This window comes from Panicum hallii, chromosome 5, assembly GCF_002211085.1.
Source record: "Panicum hallii strain FIL2 chromosome 5, PHallii_v3.1, whole genome shotgun sequence".
Lineage (NCBI taxonomy): Eukaryota > Viridiplantae > Streptophyta > Magnoliopsida > Poales > Poaceae > Panicum > Panicum hallii.
The window spans coordinates 40,126,087-40,146,565 of NC_038046.1; the positions used below are offsets into that span (position 1 = coordinate 40,126,087).

The 20,479-nt window shown below is 46.5% G+C and overlaps 1 protein-coding gene across 2 annotated transcripts; it reads right to left on the minus strand.

Moving 5' to 3' along the window:
- Positions 1-10,817: 10,817 nt before the first annotated feature.
- LOC112895665 (dephospho-CoA kinase) lies at positions 10,818-13,693 on the minus strand. Of its 2 annotated transcripts, XM_025963646.1 has the most exons (4): positions 13,413-13,693; positions 13,166-13,295; positions 12,058-12,203; positions 10,818-11,558 (listed from the first exon to the last, which is right to left on the minus strand). In XM_025963646.1, exons 2-4 carry the CDS (start codon positions 13,271-13,273, stop codon positions 11,120-11,122), a joined length of 693 nt encoding a protein of 230 aa, XP_025819431.1. In that variant the 5' UTR covers positions 13,274-13,295; positions 13,413-13,693; the 3' UTR covers positions 10,818-11,119. The 2 variants fall into 2 exon arrangements, with proteins under 2 accessions (XP_025819431.1, XP_025819430.1); XM_025963645.1 differs by having other exon boundaries at positions 13,166-13,693.
- Between the last annotated feature and the right edge of the window lie 6,786 nt (positions 13,694-20,479).

Consider the following 20,479-nt stretch of genomic DNA (forward strand, 5'->3'; position numbering starts at 1 on the left):
AGCTACGCTAGTTGTTCATCACACTTCCTTAGGTGAGATGGCTAGCAAGCACACTACGAGACCGTTACAAATGACCACGTTGGTAAGGTGTAACCGCTAAGAATTCTGGATCAGCGACGATGGGGCCCACCTCCGGGGGTACAAGACACACAGCACAGACCAAGCCGGAGGAGCAGGGACCATTGAAGCTTACCACCCCTCTTGCCCACGCAGGTAAGTTACTCCCGAACCAACACGACCTAATTAGTAAGTCAAGACCGCCCCATTCCAGTCTTGTGGTTGCGCGGTTGTCCCAGGTTGTCGCTCTATGAATCGGTCCTTATGGAGAGTGGCCAACCAAGCACTAAGCACCGTGCTGGCCCCCTAAACCAAGTTTCTAGCAAAACATCTTTTACGGAAACGTTAGCCACTCAAGCACACAGCACAGAGGGCCACGCTCAGGATTAAGTTGCATAAGACCATTAATCAAATTTAATTAAAAAGGACCAAGTTTGTTATAGCGCAGCAACCTAGCACAACTAACCATAATGCAACCCAAAGGATATATATATATAGGATATAAAGTGGCTAGGAAAGTCCTTATAGGCATACAATATTAAAATGCAGTATGAAATTATATTTAAAAGTGGTAGGATGTTCATGTTATACTTGCCTTCCTCAAAGTTCTCCTGCTGCTGCTCAAAAGCTTCAGAAGATGGTGGCTCCTGGTACTCGTCCAAAGGCTCCGCGTCTACTCACGATCATCAAGCATAGTCCACACAAACACACATGCACAAACAATAGCAAACTATAAGAAAACAATACACCAATACAATAGAACAGCATACAAAACTGGCCTAGAACTATTCTACGCGTTACCATGATCGTGTGGACATAAAGAACACCTAAAACGGAGCTAAGACGCGAAAGCTACGCTTGAAACAAGATCCAGGGACCTATCCGCGAGAAAAACTGGACTACAGGGGGGTTCTGGACAAAAACTAGGGACCTAAACGTAAATAAAGGGTAGACACAGGGGCTAACACACGAAAACCCGGGCTTGGATGGCGGACACTAAAACTGGAAAGCTCAGGGGTCTAAACGAGTAAAACAGAACTAAAACATAAATACTTTTGAACTAAAGAGTACTGCGGGTTGGTTTCCCTAAAAGACAGGGGCTCTTTAGCAAGAACGCCAGGCCGAAGCGGTATCCTTGATTCTGGATCGTCAGATCTAATACCAACGGCTCGGATTAGATCCATCTCGCGAAGGGGTACGCGCTCACCACGGCCGCCCGATCTAAATCGAACGGTCCGGACCTATACTTAAACGGATCTAATCCGGATCGCCCATTCTACATCTGACGGCCCTGCCTCTCACTCAACTCGAACCGGTACGCGCGAACTCAGATGCTCGGATCTCGATCACACGGTCCAGATCAACGAGCTCCCAATCTAATCCTAGGCGTTAGCAGCGGATCCGACGGCCCGGGACAAAGGGACGCGGGGTGGCGGCGCTGGGTCGTCGGAGCTCGGCTCCCGTGGCGGCGCTTCGCCGGCGCTGGGCAAACGTGACCGTCCGGGCTCCATCTGAGGTGAGGTCAAGCCCTGGAGGATGCTGGCGGCATGTGTAATCCATCTGGGCAGTTGTGGTGGAGGATTTGGGCACGACTAGGGCAGAACGACGGTGAGGGCGGCTCGGGGCGACGGCGTAACGACGGCGCGCGCGTTCTGGGCGCTACGGGTGGCTAAGGGCTACGACATCCGGTGCAACATGACCAGGGAGAGGGGGTGAAGCTCACCGAGGGGCTGTGGAGGTCGGGGCTGCGGCGGGAGGAGGAAGACGACGACGACCGGCGGCGGAGAGGATCGGGCTCTCGCGGGAAGTGGTGATGCAGGGGCGATCCAAGCGGCTGATCGCCTTGGACCGGCTCAAGGGGGTCCCTGCAGAGGTGTACAAGGAGTCAGCGGCACCGGAGCGGCACCGGCGGCGAGCAATTGCGGCGGCGGATAGACTTACCCGCGAAGGTTCCTTCGGGAAATTCCGTCATCACCGAGGCGTAGAGCTCTAATGCTGAGCTCGAGGGGCTTTAGGACGGCGAGGTGGAGCTCTGGCGGGGAATGTGGTGGTCTGGGGCGAGGAGAAGCGGCCTGACCACGGTGAGGCCGAGGTGACCGGAGCGGGGAAGGAAGGGGCGGCGGCACTGGAGATCTTTGGGCAATGCAGGGCTAGGGCTAGGGTTCAGATGGGTTGGGGCTGCTCTTTGTAGGGCGGCAGAGCCACACTGGCGTGCGGGCCCGGGGAGAGAGGGTCGCCGGCGATCTCGCGGGGGCCGTTGCGACCGGGGAAGAAGAGAGAAAGGGGAAAAGAGCGCTGACGCGCGGGGCCGCGTTGCTAGAGAGAGAAAGGAGGGAGAGCGGGCCGTGGGCGGGGAGAGAGGTGGCGCCGACATGCGGGCCCGGGGTGGCAGCGAGGGAGAGAGGAGAGCGCGCGGGTGGCCGGGCTGAGGGGAAAAGTGGGCCGGGGCGTGGCCCATGCGGAAGGAAGACGGGAGAGGGGGAGAGAAAGCTGGGCCGGGCCAAGGAGGAGGTTTGGGCTGCCTTCTTTTATTCCTTCTCCTTTCCTTTTCTTTTTCTATACTCTAACCATTCAAACAAATCTAGTTGAATTCCAATAAATTTGAATTCAAACCTTATAAACTCAACACAATTAAAACAATGCTCCAGCATGAATGCACAAGCAAGTTGATCCTATCATTAATTTTATTTTCTTGTGTTATAAATTGCTTTAAATGCCACAAAAATTAGAGAAAAACCTGGAAATTTCATTTGAGCCAAAATAAATTCATTAAAATTTAAGGAATTTACCTTAGGGTGTTACAAGAATCTTGCGGATTTAGATGCAAGGCTCGTGGGCTGCAGGGATACGTGTCATCAGCGACTTATTTTTCAAATCTTTTGGAAGATAAGGACAGAAAACTCAAGACTAAATTGACCCTTAGCCTGATTCTACGAGTCAACCTAAGGCTCGGGGGCTATTCTATATGGAGTGCGAGTTCAATTGCACCCTATATAAAAGAAGACTTGATAACTACACGAGGTATGAGAATCTCACAGCCTCGATGTAGCTAAGGAAGTACTTGGAAGACACCTTCAAGATGGAGTTCAAGAGAACTCGAAGATGCCTTCAGAAGTACTTAGAAGCCTGCAGTACTCGACTACGAAAAGCTCGGGATCTTATCAAACCCGAGCCCACGGGATTGCGCACATGGCCTACATCTTATAGGATAAGGGGTAGGATATGGCCCATGCCCTATACCAGTTGTAACTAACAGTAGTAAAACTAGTCGGAACAAAAGGAAACTACCCGAAAAGTACTCGGGTAGGACTCCTTGGCTCGTATCTGACTAGGATTTCCATATAACCCTGTCCCCCCAAACTATTTAAGGGCGGACAGGGATCCCTTGAAACATTAGTTTACCCAATCACCACCTAAGGCAATACAAATCACACAGTACGTAGAGTATTACGCTCTCGGCAGCCCGAATCTGTCTAAACTCTGTGTTCCTTGCACCTTCGAGTTCCTGATCTCGGCGACATCCTACCTACAAACTCACCACCTCGAAGGTATCCCTCAGTGGACGTGGTGGTAAAACACCGACAGGAGGAGAAGGGGGCGCGGTGCGAGGAGGCTAGCAAGGAGGGAGGCACTGGCGGGAGGGCCGCGGCCGCCGGATCCGCGCGGGAAGAGCACCGCGAAGGAGGCCACCGCGGAACGGAGGGACAGCGGGGAGGAGCGACGTGGGGCTGGAGGTCTGCCAGGGAGGAGGGCACGCGGCGGTGGGGAGGAGCTCAAAATTTTAGCAGCCTAACGGCATAGTGAGCGCAAATCAGAAATATTGCTAAGTCCCGAGCGCCGGCTTGTATATATAAGAAGTGATTTGTAGGCGCGGGTGACGCCCCCATCTGCCCCTGGAAATCTTTTTGTAGGGACAGGTGCCGCCACCCGCCCTACAAATGATTTCCAAAGGCGGGTGACACCTCCACCCGCTCCTACAAATAATTTTTAAAATTTTTCTATAAATTCATTTAATTCAAAAAAAGTAACAAAACACATTAAAAAAAGTAAAATTTGTACCCTAAATATATTGTGACCTATCAAATTAGAATAAAATTTGACAACCATATTTCAGCGTATATAATCGTTAAGAGTATGGAAACCATAATGTATGACTCACCCACACCAGTATCTCATACAACTCAAGTCATACTTTAAGATTTGCACACCCTTAAGTATTAAATATACTGAAATATATGCTTTTGCATATTTTTTTCTTATTCTATGGGTCACAAAAATCATAGGGTAAAAATTTCACATTTTTTATGTGTTTTGTTAATTTTTTATGATTTAATTTTTTCAGATTAAATTTAAAATAATTTTTAGGATGATATTTTTAGAAGCGGGTGACGCAATCACCCGTCCCTAAAAATAGGGTTTATTTTCAGGGGCGGGTGATGATGTCACCCGCCCCTACAAATGCATTTTCACAATTGCTACAGTAAATCAAGTTACATTTGATCCACTTCCGGAAAATGGGGTGTCGCTACAAACCGTTTTGTAGCAGTGTAATTTACTGACATGACATCGGTGCAAACTTGCTCTTGTATATTGGAAAAGTGCAAGCACTCTATATGATGATGACGACGACGAAGAACGTGTGGTAATAAATTACTAAAGAGAAATGTTTATTTTTTGGGACACGGAAATAGAGCTCCGGTGCTGTTCACTACTACACATACCCTCTTCACCGCCGGTTGAGAAGTGGCATCACCGCCGGTTCGTGATGGGTTGCCTCATCACCGCCGGCTCTAGAACCGGCGGTGATGCCTTTTTCACAAAACAAAAAATAGAAAAAAAAACACGTCGCGCTGCTGTTCCTTGCCGTGTATCCGCGCCGCTCGCCGTGGCGCAGCCCCGCCGCCGCCGCCGCGGCTCCGAGTTGCTGCCTTGCTCGCTGCGCTGCCATCGCCCCGCTCGCGGCGCCACGACCCCTCGCGCGGGCGTGGCTTCGCCTGGCCGCCGCCCAGCCCCTCGCGCAGTCCCTGGCGCGAGCGTGGCTCTGCCGTGGTCCCTCTCCTCGCACGGGTGCGGCTCCGCCGAGTCACCGCCGTGGCCCCTCACGCAGGCGTCGCTCCGCCGCTCCCCCTCGCGCGGCTTGGCCCGGCCGCCGCCGCAGCCCATTGTGCGGCTCGTCGCACGGGCGCAGCTTCATCCGGCCCTCGCGCGGCCGCGACTCCGCCCGACCCCTCGCGCGGAGGAGGGCAAGGGAAGGGCGACCAAGGCCCTGCTCGCCGCTCGCGTGGTTCAGCTGCCCCACGCCTGCCCGCCCGAGCCGCGCCGCCGAGAGGAGGAGAGGGTGAGGAGAGGAGGGATGGGGTGGCCGAGGGAGGGGGACATGGAGGCGCCCGGGGAGGAGCTGGGGGGGGGGGTGAGGGGAGGGGCGGTGGCTGGGGGGAGGAGGGGTTGTTATTGGAATAATGGGAGGGATAGAAGGATGACGGAGGGGATAAATTTTGGTTGATGGGCATCATCGCCGGATCATGATACGCACTGGCGGTGACGGTGGATATCACTGCCGCTTCGTAATACGACCCCTGATTTCTTTTGAACGCATCACCGCCGGGTTCAAAGGGAGCTGACGGTGATACCTTACCACTGTCAGTTCGGTTTGAACCGGTGGTGATGGGGCGTTTGGAAAGCCATGTTGTTCTAGCTTCCGGGGAAAATCTAACGCTACATATAACATAACATATAGGGAAGGTTGGTTAGGTGGCGGTCTCATCTTCGATCCTATCCGCGTTCGCAAGAACCCAAGTACAATTTCAGTTGTTCCTTTTCTGGGACCAGCAGAAATGGAGCAGTATAATGGAACCGGTTTGGTAACCTTAAACAACTGCCACTGATCCAACTTTGAGCATGACAAAATTTAGCGGAGTTTGTTTTTGTTTATCTGCCTGTCAGCTTGTCGCTTCTGCCGTTGCGAGCGAGTCCGCCACATCGACAATAATAGACGCACGCCGCCCATCATGTTGACTGCGAAGGTCTTTGGTATGGATATCTTTGTGTTTGGCGAGTCGATCACATGTATGTGCTGGAATATCTGGGCTAGGTCCACTTATTTGAATAATAAATTAAAAATTAAAAGGCAAACAAATTAATTCTGAGAAGTTATGAAGTGGTTAATGCCATATGGATAATTGAGGAGAGTAATGCTGGATGTAATTGGTGATTAAAAGGAAGGATTGTTGACTGGTTAATGGTGCGGATTGATGGTCATGATGCAACCAGATTGTTTCCTTCCTCTGCAATCACCTATATAGGAGACAACTTTCTCTCATTCATATACACAATACACAATCCCTTTGTTCTTTTGATGTTGCTGCACACCCATCCTCAACGCAAAGTTCTGCGCGCATGGAGGTTTGCGTGAGCAGACCTCGGGAACCTCCTTGTCTACATGTGATCCTACTTGGGATAGACGGGCCAATGCGACTGCTCGACGAACGAACAAGTACTTCCTGCTTCGTCCAAATAACTGAAGGACTATTTCCTACTACGCCACGACTACTTCCTGCTTCGTCCATAAGGCTGAACGATTACTTCCTACTCCGCCACGACTACTTTCTAATTCGTGAAACTACACTCCGTACAGCTTCCTGCAACAACTAAGTTCGACTACTTCAAGCAAGATCAATCGAGTAGCATATATGCTCCAGTTAGTGACGGCGCATCTAATGCCTCCTGCCAAGGACCACCTCAGGTTACATTCTGAACCTCTTGTGGTTCATATTTTGCTTTGAGTTCTGGTTTAATAAAATAATAAACTTGAACACTAGTGCATAGCATGTTGTCACAAACCACTGAAATTTGTCATGATTAAAATGTTAATTCTCAGAATTAAAATCTACTGTAAAATGCCAATTTCTCTAAGGGGTCGTTTGTATCATCTCATTTTGGAGGAATTGAAATCTACTTAATAAACTAGGCTATTTGCCTTAGAATTTGATATCCCACCACTTTTTAAAGTTTAGATATAAGCCTATCCTAAATTCATAGGATAGGAGATGAGAATTGATTCTATACACTACTAAGCTATGTTTCTATTCCATAACTTATAGCACGTGCTTTGACCCACTCCTCTATAGTAGAAATATAGCACATAAGTATCTTCCTCGTATGATCAACAATAGTATATAAATATATTCCATATATAATCATATTAGCTTACACTGCACCAAAACCGCTTAATTTCGTCGGCCAGATATAATTTCGTCGTCCAAAATCAAGCCGACGAAAATAAATCGTTTATTTCGTCGGCCAACGCAGGCTGACGAAATTAAATCTTGTTTTCGTCGGCCCAACACAGGCCGACGAAATTAGACCTTGTTTTCGTCGGCCCAAAAAAGGCCCACAAAAACGGGTCCATATTTCCGTCGGCCAGGGCCTGACTGACGGAAATACGAGTACCCTAATAGCGTCGTTTGGATCTCGTTCTAGGCCCCCCCACACACACTCTCTTCTCTCCCCCGCGCCCGAGCCCCCCATCCCCCCTCCCCCGCCGCCACCGCCACCAGGCCCACCGCCACCGCCCCCGCTGCGGCCCCGCCGTCACCGCCGCGGCCCCCGCCGCCGCCCCGCGCAGCCGCCTGTGGCCGCCGCCGCTGCCCCGCGCCCCTCTGTCGCTGCCCCGCGCCTCTGCCCTGTGCCCCCGGTATAAGAAATAGTAGCATGTTTTAACACAAAGAATGTAGCATGTTTTAACACAAAGAATTTCTGATGTAAGCATGTTTTAGTTTTAAAATTTAACAAATAGTTCTTGTGCAAGCAGCTGCTCTACTCACTATAAGAAGATGATATGATATGCATGTGCTTCTTTGTGTTGCCTTACTTACAGGGAATTTAGAGTCAATTCTATCCTGATATACATATGTTAACAAGTAGCTATACACTTCCTAATTAGTTAGGAGTCAGGAACAACAAAATGCTTCTTGGAACAATGTTTATCACTGAGGAACTTGATTAGCACTATCTCCTGTTAAAGATGAGAAAAGGGTATATTGTTTTGGAGGTCATATATATTGAAGCTAAGCCTCCCTTTTAATCGATCACAACACATGATGTGGAAATAAAAAGATCATTTTCATTGTTTCTACTGTAATTGTTCAGAGTTAATCATGCTGTGCCGCCCTGTAGGCCCCCGCCGCCGCCCCTGAGGCTCCACGCCGTGCCCCCGCGGCCCGCCACCGCCCCCGAGGCCCCACGCCATGCCTTGTACTCAAGCGGGGGAGGGAAGAAACATGGCGGGTTCAGCATGTTGAATGGCGTTATTGATACAAGTGGTGCTTTGAGTGAGGCAAGGTGTTCCCAGTCCACTCAGAATTCTCGGGGCTACCAACGGGAAAGTGAAAGGGAAAGTCGACTACAGGAGGAGATAAGGCAGCATAGAGAGGCGATGCAGAGATAAGAGGAGTGGGCAAGGCAACAGCACAAGTACATACTAGGTTTTTTCGCTCAGCAACAATAGATTCAGATACTATGCAAGTTTGATATTTTTTCAATTTCTTGTGCACTTTTCATTGCTATAAGATATTTGATATACTATCGGTTTTTAGGAAATGCTAGCGGTTACCCTTGGCTCATAATTTAATTTGCCACCTCTTCCTTCGCCTCCTCCTCCACCGCTGACTTTTGTACCATATGTGCGTCTACCATCTCCACAAGTGGTAATTATATCGTATAACTAGCAATGCTCAAATTTTCTTATATATGCATACTAAATAGATTTAACTTTTTCTATAATCAGGGTTCGACGAGTACTCGTCCTCGAGGAGTTTCTGCCAGCCCGTCCATGCCACCATCAATAGCGCGTAATATTTCTAGAGGTGACTGCGGCAGCGGATATAATATTAGCCCTCCTTAATTTGTGTTTTCGCGTTGTAGGCTCTTGCACTTGCCATGTAGGCCTAGCAGGGGAACGTGTCGAAAGTCTCGGCATTGCGGTACCTTTGGTGGATAACTACCTTTTTCTTTATGTTAGCTGCTGACTGCTGCATCGTTGGCTGGCTCATTGGATATTGAGAATGGGCTTTTGGAGGTTAAACTGGACCATCGACCAATGGAATCGGCTGTATGCCTTGTGTTCGGCATCATGTGGCATCGTTATTGTTCTTTAATTGTACTTATTGGATATATTTGGTGCTTGTGTGATGATGTATTTCATAATTCTGCTTATGGATATGTTAAGTAACTGCTTTATGGATGATTGCGTTTCATAGCTGCTATTATATGCAGCTGTTTTTTTAAGCAGCATCCTAGTATTTTTGTCAGCCAGGTGGAGTATTTTCGTCGGCCATAAAAGCCGACAAAAATACGACAATTATTTTCGTCGGTCAACTGGCCGATGAAAATACTTGTCGTATTTTCGTCGGCCAACTGGGCCGACGAAAATAGGACCATATTTTCGTCGGCCGTATTGGCCGACGAAAATAGCATTATTTTCATCAGCAGCCGACGAAAAAGCGTCTATTTTCGTCTATTTTATTCCGTCGGCCTAATTTCGTCGGTCGGCCGATGAAAATAGCTATTTTCGACGGCTTTAGGCCTATTTTCGTCGGTTTCTAGACGATGAAATTACACTATTTTCCTGTAGTGTTAATAGATTTATATCTAAATTATAATTGTTAGAATGAAATTCAATTCCAAGATTTCAAATAAGACCTAACAGTATGTTGGCTGCATTGCTTGCCAACTGTGCTGTGCACAGGTACGTGGGCAGCTACTTGTTGTACCGTCCTGTTCGGCAGTTGTGATCCCAGTTTGACCCAAACACATGCGATGCAAATGCAATCAACCATCTAACGCCAACAACTGCTTATTAGTTTCCAACGTCGCGATTGGCCATTACCGGAATCCCGGACCGGAACCTGTGTCGGCTAGCTCGCGATCGCTCCTTTTGTTCGCTGTCAAGGTCAGGAACGGCATTGTTTACATACAGTAGCCATGACAAATTAACATAGACAACTGGAGAAGAGTAGGTGTGACCGCCAGAAGCAAATCGATCGGTACATGTGTTAGCTCGCAACTGCAACACAGCGATGCAAAGGCAGCGTATCCAACTGAAACCCCAATGATACAGTCAAGCAGCCGAGGCTCTAGATTATGTGACGACGCCAAGTCTGAATCCCCGTGTCAGGCCCGCCGAGATCAGCGAGAAGATTTCTGGAACTGCCAACCGCCGCGAGCAGGGCTTGATGCCCGTGTGGATGCTGTGGCACCAAACCAGACGACGGGCAGGGGGAGGGTTTCCGCCGCGTCCGGCCGGTGACGGCGACGTTGCAACCACCGGCGGCACATGCATGTGTGCGCGGCCGGTCCGGGACATGCCTCTCCTAGCTTGCCCATGCTTAACGTAAGAAAAAGCACGAGTCCTAGGGTTGAAGGCTCGACAGCGATAGACGCTGATTACGGTCGTGACTGGCGGTACCTTCTGCCAGTTATATCATAGAACCACCTCCTTTTTTTTCTTGTTTCCGAATGTGCCCTTGTTAACGATCTCACCCGCTAGCTTATGTCTATTAATTTTTAACGAAAATTATTCTTCATTTCACGCTCCTCCATATTCAACTTGCTCTCCACGAGGGAACTGGAAAAAAAAACAAATGCGCATGAACAAATTGGCGTCGAAGGCTTCATTTGCCTGACGCACGCAATGTATATCCACACGGATGGGCCGAACTGAGTTCTAATTCTTGGCCCATCCTGCCATCCATAACATATGGTTTGAAGCAATATTTGGCCCAGCAAAACAAACCAAGCAGAGTTCCATGACTCGAACCATTACCCAGTAAAAGCAACTGAGAAAACAGACGGACAGCTGCTTTCTCCACTCAGGCATGCTATATGCCACCGACATCGAGTTGTTTCAACGGTAATACAGTAAATCATATGAAATTTTATTTTATGACCAAGTGTTCCAAATGCAGCCATCCAATTTCCAGTCTTATGAGACCACACAAGCTTATTCGTGCTGGTCTCCAGAAACAACACATCACTGGTTTTAACCTCCTCAAACTTATCAGGATCATAGCAGGTTCTTCTGGGCAAGTAATAACCCCACTGCTGTACACATGACAACAGAGATTAGACCATCTCGAGATCGCAAGCGCTCCTTCCATGTCAAGGGCTCAGAGACTTTCCTCAACACCTCCTGAAACTGTTGTTTGGTGTCATCCAGTGACCCAGAATTGTCGATCACTATGTCTGCTTCCGACTTCTTCCAGTCCAGAGCAAGCTGTGCGTTGATCCTGTTCTGAGCCTGTTCTTCAGAGCAACCATCTCTTGACATGAGCCTCTCGATCTGGGTTTCTGGATTAACCCAGACAACAATGACTGGATTTGTCCATCTATCCATCTTTGTCTCAAACAACAGTGGGATGTCGAGGATGATAACCTTGCATCCCTTCATCCACAGTTTTGCCATCTCCCAGAATATGCCAGAAGAAATATGTGGCGCCAGAAGACTGAAATTGAACAATAAGTTATACATGAAATGGCGCCAATCATGACAGAATATATTTACCAAAAGATACTAGCGCGAAGGAATCATTATGCACTTAAGAACTAGTCATGAGATTATTGAAGAGCAAACAACTGCGAAGACCTGTCTCAAAGTTAATTATGGCACCTTTTTTTGAAACAATAGTTATGACACCTTTCAATGCAGTGAACATTAGTTTCTCCAGCATTCAAGGATTACTCGTGTAAACCTTGTCACATTTTATTGTTATATGAAACAAAGATCAGTATTAATGCAGCACATAGTTGGTATGAATAAAAGCATACAGCAAAACAATGTCATTTTTCATGCCAACCAAAAAGATATTCAAGTACATGATACAGAAATAAGTGATGTTGCTCTTCCTGATAATTATTTTATAGTAATAACTATATAAGCAAATTCATTCATAAATCTGCATTCTTAGAAAAAATGCAAAATATTTAACTTAGTGAAAGCTGTACCGGTTAAGAAGTTGCCGCTTTGATGGGTCAGAAAACACAATTTGTCCCAAGCGAGCTCTGTCAATTTCTCCATTGTCTAACAAAATTTCATCCCCAAAGGCTTTTACAATCTTCTTCCAACCTCCAGTTCCTTTCTGCACTACATTCTATATATGCATTGCTACGAAATTAGTACAACAAATATTTGTCACCTCTCACAGGCTTATGCTCACGGCATCAAGTGAAAAAATAGAACTCTAAAAGTACTATTAATATCTAACAGACATGCTTTGCAGTGCAAGTTATGTATCTAAGCCATGCTTGCCAACAACTACCGTTGTTGTTTGCGAGTACAATTGTTGCTAGACCACATATCAAAATGACAGAAAAATATTGCTCCATGCATTATGGTGGCACTGATTCTGTTCTAGTTGCCAATTTGTTATCCAAACTATTATTATTCATTGATTAAAGGAACAATTGTATGATTTTACAACCTCCAACCAACACAAGACTACGTTTGAGAGGTTGCCAATCCCTGTTATCATGTTATTATTGGTACAAGATCTGTTCCAAACAGTTCTCATTGGAAGAAGAGAATGATAAGATCTGCAAATAAGTTCAGGAATCTTTTTTATTCTGAGTCTGAAGTGAATGTACATATCTGTAACGAGTGAGATGAATGCCACAGCTCTATGTGAAAATTAACAGGATTCTCTCTTGGAACATAAGTACATAGGGGAGATAGCCGGTGGACTCCAATTATCAACACTAACTTATCTCCCCCCATACAGACCAGGCTCTACCTCCTCTTGATTTGGCCAAAAGTATAATTGGCACGACCATATGTGACTTTTTGAACAAAAGCATGCAAAGGCTGAAATTTTGGAGTCCAGTTATTCATACTAAATGCGCAAGGACCTGGTTGTCCCTCTTGGTTCTAGCCAAAAGCACTGCTGAGCGTAATTGACAAGAGTCTAAGCTTTACAGTGAGACCTAAAGTGTACCAAATTTACTAAGATCATACAAAAGCTGGCAGCTTAAATATACAAACTTTGAGGGTAAAACTAAGTAGGCTTTGCATGGAAGCGTCAGATAAGTCAAGGACTGGGCAGCTCGCTTAGCCTACCCGAGCAACGACGTCGGCGTCGACGACAGGGACTCCGGCGTCCTTGAAGAGGTTGGACACGGTGCTCTTCCCTGACGCGATCCCGCCCGTTAACCCCACCAGCTTCATCTCCTCGGTTTCCCCCCTCTCGCTTCAAACGAAAACAGCGTACAGTGTGGCGGAACCAGCATTCAAACCTGGGGTAGTCCTGGCTAACTTTTTGGCTGAAACCACTGAATGAGATGAGAGATGAATACGGCGAACCGACCGGCTCCCTGGCCGCAGCGAATTTTGGCCGAAACCCTAGCTCCCTGGCGGCTGCTTGGCACTCCGAGGCGAGGCCGCGAGGGAGAGCAAGGAGCAGGGCAGCAGCGGCCGGCGCGAGTGGAGGAGGTGCAGCCGTCCAGCAGGAAGGGGCAGCGGAGGTGCGGAGGCCGGAGAGCGGTCGTGGTGCGGCGGCGCCGGCCGCTGGGTGCGGGCGGCGGCGCTTCAGTGCCTGTGAAGAAGGAGGCGCGATGGACAGGTCGCGAACTCGCGATGCGCCTCTCTGTCAGGTCAAGGGGAGCAGATGTATTTTGGGCTATTGGTGGGCTATTTACTCATTTCTTGAGTTTGGGCCATACTATTAATTTTTTTAGCCCAAATCCAGGGACTACCCACTGGATCCGCCTACAGTACATCGTCAGTAGCCCGATCTCTTACTTCCAGGAACAATCTTAAGGATTACGCGCGAGTGCGATGGATTTAGTCGCAGAAGCATTTTTGGGCTGGAGGCTCACTTGCTTCTTTGCGCTGTTGCGAGGTGCAATATGTGTCTGGCCCATTTATTTTGCTTCGAACCTGCTGCTATTAGATAGCTGCTTGTGCGCGTCCTCAGGCTTCGTGAGACTCGTGAGCGCTGTAGTGCCTGTACATGCTAGTTCTTGTATATTTCTGGTTTGCCTTTTTCTCTTTCTAATGTTCCTTTTATTTTGTTTCTTTTTCTTTTTTCTAAAGTAAATTTTATTCTTACTTACTTTTTCTTGCACTCCTGGTTGCTTCTATATTAAAATTTACTGTCACATCCAGTTTTTAAAAGAAAACTGAATGCAACTATATACATATGCTAAGATGTATACGTTAGAATCAAGTTTCATACATATAGCGATGTTATAATGGAATAATAAGTAACAATGTCATGAAAAAAATTTATAAAGACTAAAAACTAGATGTTACGTACGTCTAGAACTTAGCAACATCTTCAGAGAGAGATTACAGCTTCTTCTGGAAACGAAAGCTCCATACTTCACAGACAATCGACCGGGAGTTACCTACGTCTAAACTCAGCAACATCTTCAACAAACTTCACAACAACTTTCTCTTCTGAGCAACAGTTTTAGTAAGGGTGAGTACACTTATGGTTGGTACTCAACAACTATATCAAGAAATAGATGACATGCAAGATTTAAACAAGGATAAAAGCTGGCTGAATAAAGGGTAAGCATTTTAAATGAATAATTAAATGTTAATAACTTATTTACTAAGCCGTGAATGAATATTGCCCACATTTATGAAATAAAGGGATAATTGAGTATAAATAAGCTTAAAAACAACAAATAATTGAATTAGATACAAATTCCATTTAATTAACTCATGTGAGGGCCCGAGCCACTCTCGACCGTGAGTACGACTGATATATCAGTTTTACGATCTGCAGAGGTGGCACACTTTACCCACAAGTCGTGTCTCCCTTGATGCCTGGGTTTGCAAGACCCTTAAACACTTCCGAGGTGAGTGGCAGAGATTCACTGCGAAACCTTTCTAAAAACTCCCTAACAAGTCAGGAGCCCACTAAGATTTCAGCAGCTGCATGAGTGAATCTTTTCCAAGGTGTGATAAAAAATCAAAATAAAGAGTACACCTTTGGCAGGCAGCAAACCTCTCATCACAGCCCCCTTCGCCTCCACTAAGCTACTAACAAGCTAGAGACATCAATTACTTAGCTAAGACCAGAGCCATATAGTCCTTGTGGCTGCACTGTTTTCCGGATGGTCACTCCATAATTTTAAATTAATCATTAACATCCATTCATCTCAGTGGTTCCAAAAGATTTGAAATATGTATCAAGTATAGCTTTTATAAATCACCCGTAACCATATTTAGCAACTAAGCAAGCTACCCATCATTTAAATTCAGTAACCCAGCTTCAAGGATATGGATAAACAATATGGATAATTACCTGTCAAATTAATGAAAGCAAGCGTATAAATAAATTAAGTTTTTTAGGACAAAATATGATCAAAAAATATACTTGCCTTCCTCAGTCTCTTGCTGCTGCTCAGTCTCTTCAAATTCTTGCTCTCGGAAGTTCGCAAACAGCTCATCGTCTACTCGTCACGTTCAAACAATAGCAACACAAGTACATACAAGCAAGTAAATAGAAACAAATTAAAACATTACACCAATCATTGAGAAACAGAGACGAAAGGCTTAGAAACTAATTCTACGCGTTACAACAATCAAAACGGTACCAAGAATGTTTAAAACAGATTTAAAACGCTAAAGATATGCTAAAAGCGCAGAACAGAAAGAAACCGAGGGCAAAAACATAATTTTATAAAAAATACGAGGGCTAACATGCTAAAAACTCAATTATGGATGACGGGTTCTATTTCTAAGAAGCGCAGGGTGTTTTATGCAAGAAAAGGGACTAAGTTTGAAACACTTTTGAATAAGATAGGATCGCAGGTTTATTTTCAGAAAAGCTAAGGGGTTTTGTGTAAAAGGGCCATAGCTGCGGAGTCATCTAGGTTTGACCATGGGGGGACCTAATCTACGTAGTCGGATCACGATCCGATGGCCCGGGTGGCTCAGGTGGCACCGGCGGCGGCGGTCCGCCGAAGGGCGCTACGACACCGGCGCGGCGAGGGGATGCGAACACAGGGGCCTGCGGGCGGCTGTTATGCACCAGCGGCGGCCGTCGGCGAGGGGAGGCACAGGGGGCATGGTGGCGTAGAGGGCGAGCAACAGGAAGGCAGGGGCGGCGCTGTGCAGGGGTGCGGGTTCCGCGCGGCCTCACGCGGTTTAGATGATGCAGGGGCACAAGGCTATGGCTCGATTGGGAGTGGCGCTCGGGTGAAAACAGCCCGGCCCACCTGGGCGTCCGTGCCCAACACGAGTGCGGCCAAGGCTCGACTTGGTCGGCCACCGAGCCGGGGGAGACGAGCCTAACAAGCGGGGCCTGCCCGTCGGTGGCATGCGATGGGTTGTGCAGGCCACGGCTCAAGAGCAGCACGTGCTGTGCCGATGGAGTGGCCACAAAGAGAAAGAAAAAGAAAGAAGAGAGAAAAAGAAGAAGAAGAGAGAGAGAGAAAAATAGGTGGAAAAGGAAAAATAAATAACGTTAGAAAAAGAATTTTAATCCCAAAAGTTATGAAAAAAATTTACAATGAATGTTTAGGACACGAGGAGCTCGAACAAAATATTTTAGGGCTTTGTTGGCAATCGATTTCCATAATTTTTACCGCCAACATTTCTGTGTATTTCATGCTTATAAGGCCAAGATCATGCCAAAATTATTTAACCAAATGAGTTCTACAAGTTTTGTTGCATATTTGATCTCAGGAGCTCACTGTGCGAAATTTGGCCGATTTGGGAGAAATCCCAAGCAGGCTAGGCCGGCCGGCTGGGCACTGTATCCTTTTAGGTTCAAACTTGACCTGCACGTTTACAAATACAAGTCCAAAAAATCCTGACCAGCACATCATCAAGCAAAACATCCGACGGTCGAACGGCTCGAGCCATGGATTGATGGGCCCACATGCAGCGTCTATCCTGGTCTTCATGCTCCAAACCGCCTCCCTGAGTAACATACACGTGTTGATCAACAAGGCGGTGCAACGGAGGGCTGAGAGAAGCCAGAGCCAGGCCGGTCGGCCTCTAACCGTCGAGCCTCAAACCGATGCAACCACTAGCGACCTTAGGAGAAGATCAGGAGCGTCCACGAGAAGGGCGGTGACAGGCGGCAACATTCCTAGGCCTAGCCAGCCTAGGAGAAGCCGGCCGGCCTGGCCCTGCAGCGCCACGTTGACTCCCCTTCGTGTGGAAGTTACACAACCGTCGTACCTTCGTGTGGAAGCTAAGCATATGTCCAAGTACTGACCTTGAAGAGCTATAAATAGCTGCCCATACCTCCACTCTCAACACACCATCCTTAGAGGGAAGTTGAGTTCTTGGTTTAGTCACTCTAACTTAGTGTAGAATAGGGAGAGAGTGAGGTGAGAGCTTGGGTGAGAGCCAAGTTAGGAGAGGAGCCGGGTTCCCTCGGTCCTACTCCGACTCTGTAGTCATCTTAGAGGAATAAAGCTTATTCAAGTAAGTTCCTCGTTTATCTTCAGTGTCTCGCCAGTTCTTCTCGTACTTTCAGTAATTTGTTTATTTACTTTTGTTGATCTACGGGATCCCTTCTCTGCGTGGTTAGCAAGTTCTATCCATTTGGGATTTCTTCTAGCCTTAACGTGAGGCGAAAGTCAGTAACTCGATAGTTTAGGCGTGGTGCTTAGACTTGGTTAGTTTCCGTGGGTTGTGTTCCAACCCACGAAATAGTGTGGTAGGCGGCAGGTGGTGACAACCTTATCCTTCCCTCGTAGTCCACCACGTTCGGGTGTTTTCATAATAGTAGTAGCAGGTTGCCGTTGGACTCCCCTCTCACCCCTTTCTAAAGTCCTTCTTGTTCCAGCCGCCAAAGCAGATCAAGCTAGTGGATAGCAAGTTATCTGGGTAACGAGTTGGCTAATTGAAGTTAAGCTCTCTACCCTCTTACCTCTTCTTCCTTGATGGGTCCGGTTGAATAGTTCTAGATCTGATTGCGTTTATCATTCCTTGGATTCGATATCCCAGGTGAACTCTCTGGTGAAAGCTACATCAGTATCCATACACTTGCGCATTAGTTTTTATAGGCTAAGGAGTGCCAATAGGCTTGCGAAAAGTAATCTTGATGCTTCCGAAAAATGGATTTCGCTCTAGAAAATTGAGAATAAAAGTCAACAAAATCTGTAAAATTCTCATAAAGTCTAGAAAAAGATAAATTTATTTGAAAAGATATTCACAACCCAAAATTGAAATTTTGGGATGTGACATTTACCATAGTCATGCTCTAAAATTTTTCTTTTCTAATATTTTTCAAGTATGTTAACGCAAAGTAGTTTCTATTGTTGCAAAATGCATGCTTACCTTCTTCCAAATACATATGGTTTACGACTTACGAGCCACTGTAGTTGATTCTATTTATGAAGGAAAAATAATCCTCACAAACATGGTATATTACTAGTCTGAGCTTCTATCAAGGGTATATATTAGGTTCTGAGGTAGTGTAGACTACATAAGCAGCGACACATCACACACGTCATATTTCCGTTGGTTTAAGTGGCCTCCTTCTTATCAAATCTTTTTCAAATTATTCTAATCTTTGCATACGAGTGTGTAGTGTGTTATACCTGGATGCACGAGACAGTAGCTAGAAGCCGATAAAAAATGACAAATAATTAGATCTCATATATATAATTCTTTCAAAATATATGGATGTACGAGACATTAGAGAGATTACATGAATCGAATAAAATTTACTAGCTACATATTTAAGCGGTAAGAATTCTCGATTCTCCATCCTTGCGTGCCCATGGCTTGTTTTCTTTTCTAATGCTTGCTTCTATAATTCTCATCTTCTGTAGTAGGTCTGTGAAGATGTTTATGTTGATTATATTCTTCCACATCGTCGATACCATCAACTCCAATGATATCTTATTTTTCAGGGACGACAACGTGCTTTGACTTCTTTGCAGGATCAGCTACGTATAGTACATGTGCGACTTGTGAAGCAAGTACCCATAGGTCGTTTTTGTAACCAACACTGCCATAGCCGTCCACCTGAACACCTCTTGGGTGTTTTAACCAACGACACCGAAACACTGGAATTTGTATATTGGAACCATAGTGCACTTCCCTCTATATCATATATGACGCCATAGTATGTGGTACTTTGGCATGTTCTCTCTTCTAAGGCCTTAATGGGAATACCACTATTCTAAGACACGGTATTCTTATCCTTTGCTGCAGTATAAAATAAATATCTATTAATATCATACCCTTGCCATGATGTGACCTGGCTAGATGGGCCAGCTGCCAATCTTATGATCATTTGTTTTTCCGCGGTCTCCCCATCTGGTAGATACAGGTCCTTCAGCCATGCAGTCAATCGATGCTTGTGCTCTCTCATGATCCAATCATCAGAGCAGCCATTGCTTTTTGCACGAATCATGCTCAAGTGCTCGTTGACGCACGAATCATGCTCAAGTGCTCGTTGACTAAATGTGTCATTATTGTGAGATGCTGCAAGATGCTATAATGTGCTTGTTGCACACCTTTGAAATTCTTGTCGATGAAAGTTTTCCTCCCAACTCTGCCAACCCCTTCCAACCTCCCCAAAAAACATGGAACGGGCAAACCAATGCCTATTTTATCCTTTAGGTAACCTAGCAACACTCGATGATTTTTGATGGGAGGATGAGTCCCGATCTTCCGAGAGGTACGGTAAGCTTGATTGGTGGAGACTCGACGTTGATGAACCAAGGCTCTGAACGAATAGATCTTCACAATCACTACACCACTGCTCCGTTGGTTATCACCTGTGCCACATGGATGACCTTGTCACGAAGGCTTATCCCTGCAAGCGCAATCAAGAACACAAGCAAGAACAGGAGATGCAATCAAACAAACTTGATTACGAGATGGGGTCTCACAAACCGATGAACGGCGACACTGTTTGATGACAGATTGAATCTAAGCAAAATCCAAACCCTAAAGTGGTGATGGCTACTGAATAAAAAGGAGTTAGGGGCATGCAAGTCCCCTGAACGCATCCCTAACAGGCTCCAACATGATACATGGGCCAGCGACCCAAAGATGGTGATGCAGCACCGTGACAGATTCTGGACGTCCATTTATTTCGACGATTCCCGTCGACTCAGAAGAAATTTTGAGGTGGGACCAGCCCCATTGGAAGCCTTATGAAATTCTAGTTCCAACCATACATAGAATGTCCAAATCTGACTCTGTATGTGGCCAGGGCGTCAATTTTGGTGAAGTCAGGTTCTAGAATCCGAGGTGGAGTCGAAGTCGAGTTGGACCTGGACTCCTCCTTGGTGTGGACGTCCTAGCTCCTCCTCCTTGACTCCTTAGCCTTCTCCAAGTCCTTGCTGGTCCTCTCCATTATTCCTAATCAATAAAACATGCATGGAACCAAGCGTAAGTTCTGAAAAACAATTGACAAAGTTAGAACGTACCCGGAGATCCAACTGT

Coding starts and splice junctions, on each gene's coding strand:
- LOC112895665 (XM_025963646.1), bottom strand. CDS start 13,273: ATGAAGCTGGTGGGGTTAACGGGCGGGATCGCGTCAGGGAAGAGCACC. Junction 12,204..13,165: donor ACGCCGACGTCGTTGCTCGG/GTAGGCTAAGCG, acceptor ATGCATATATAG/AATGTAGTGCAGAAAGGAAC. Junction 11,559..12,057: donor AAGCGGCAACTTCTTAACCG/GTACAGCTTTCA, acceptor GTTCAATTTCAG/TCTTCTGGCGCCACATATTT.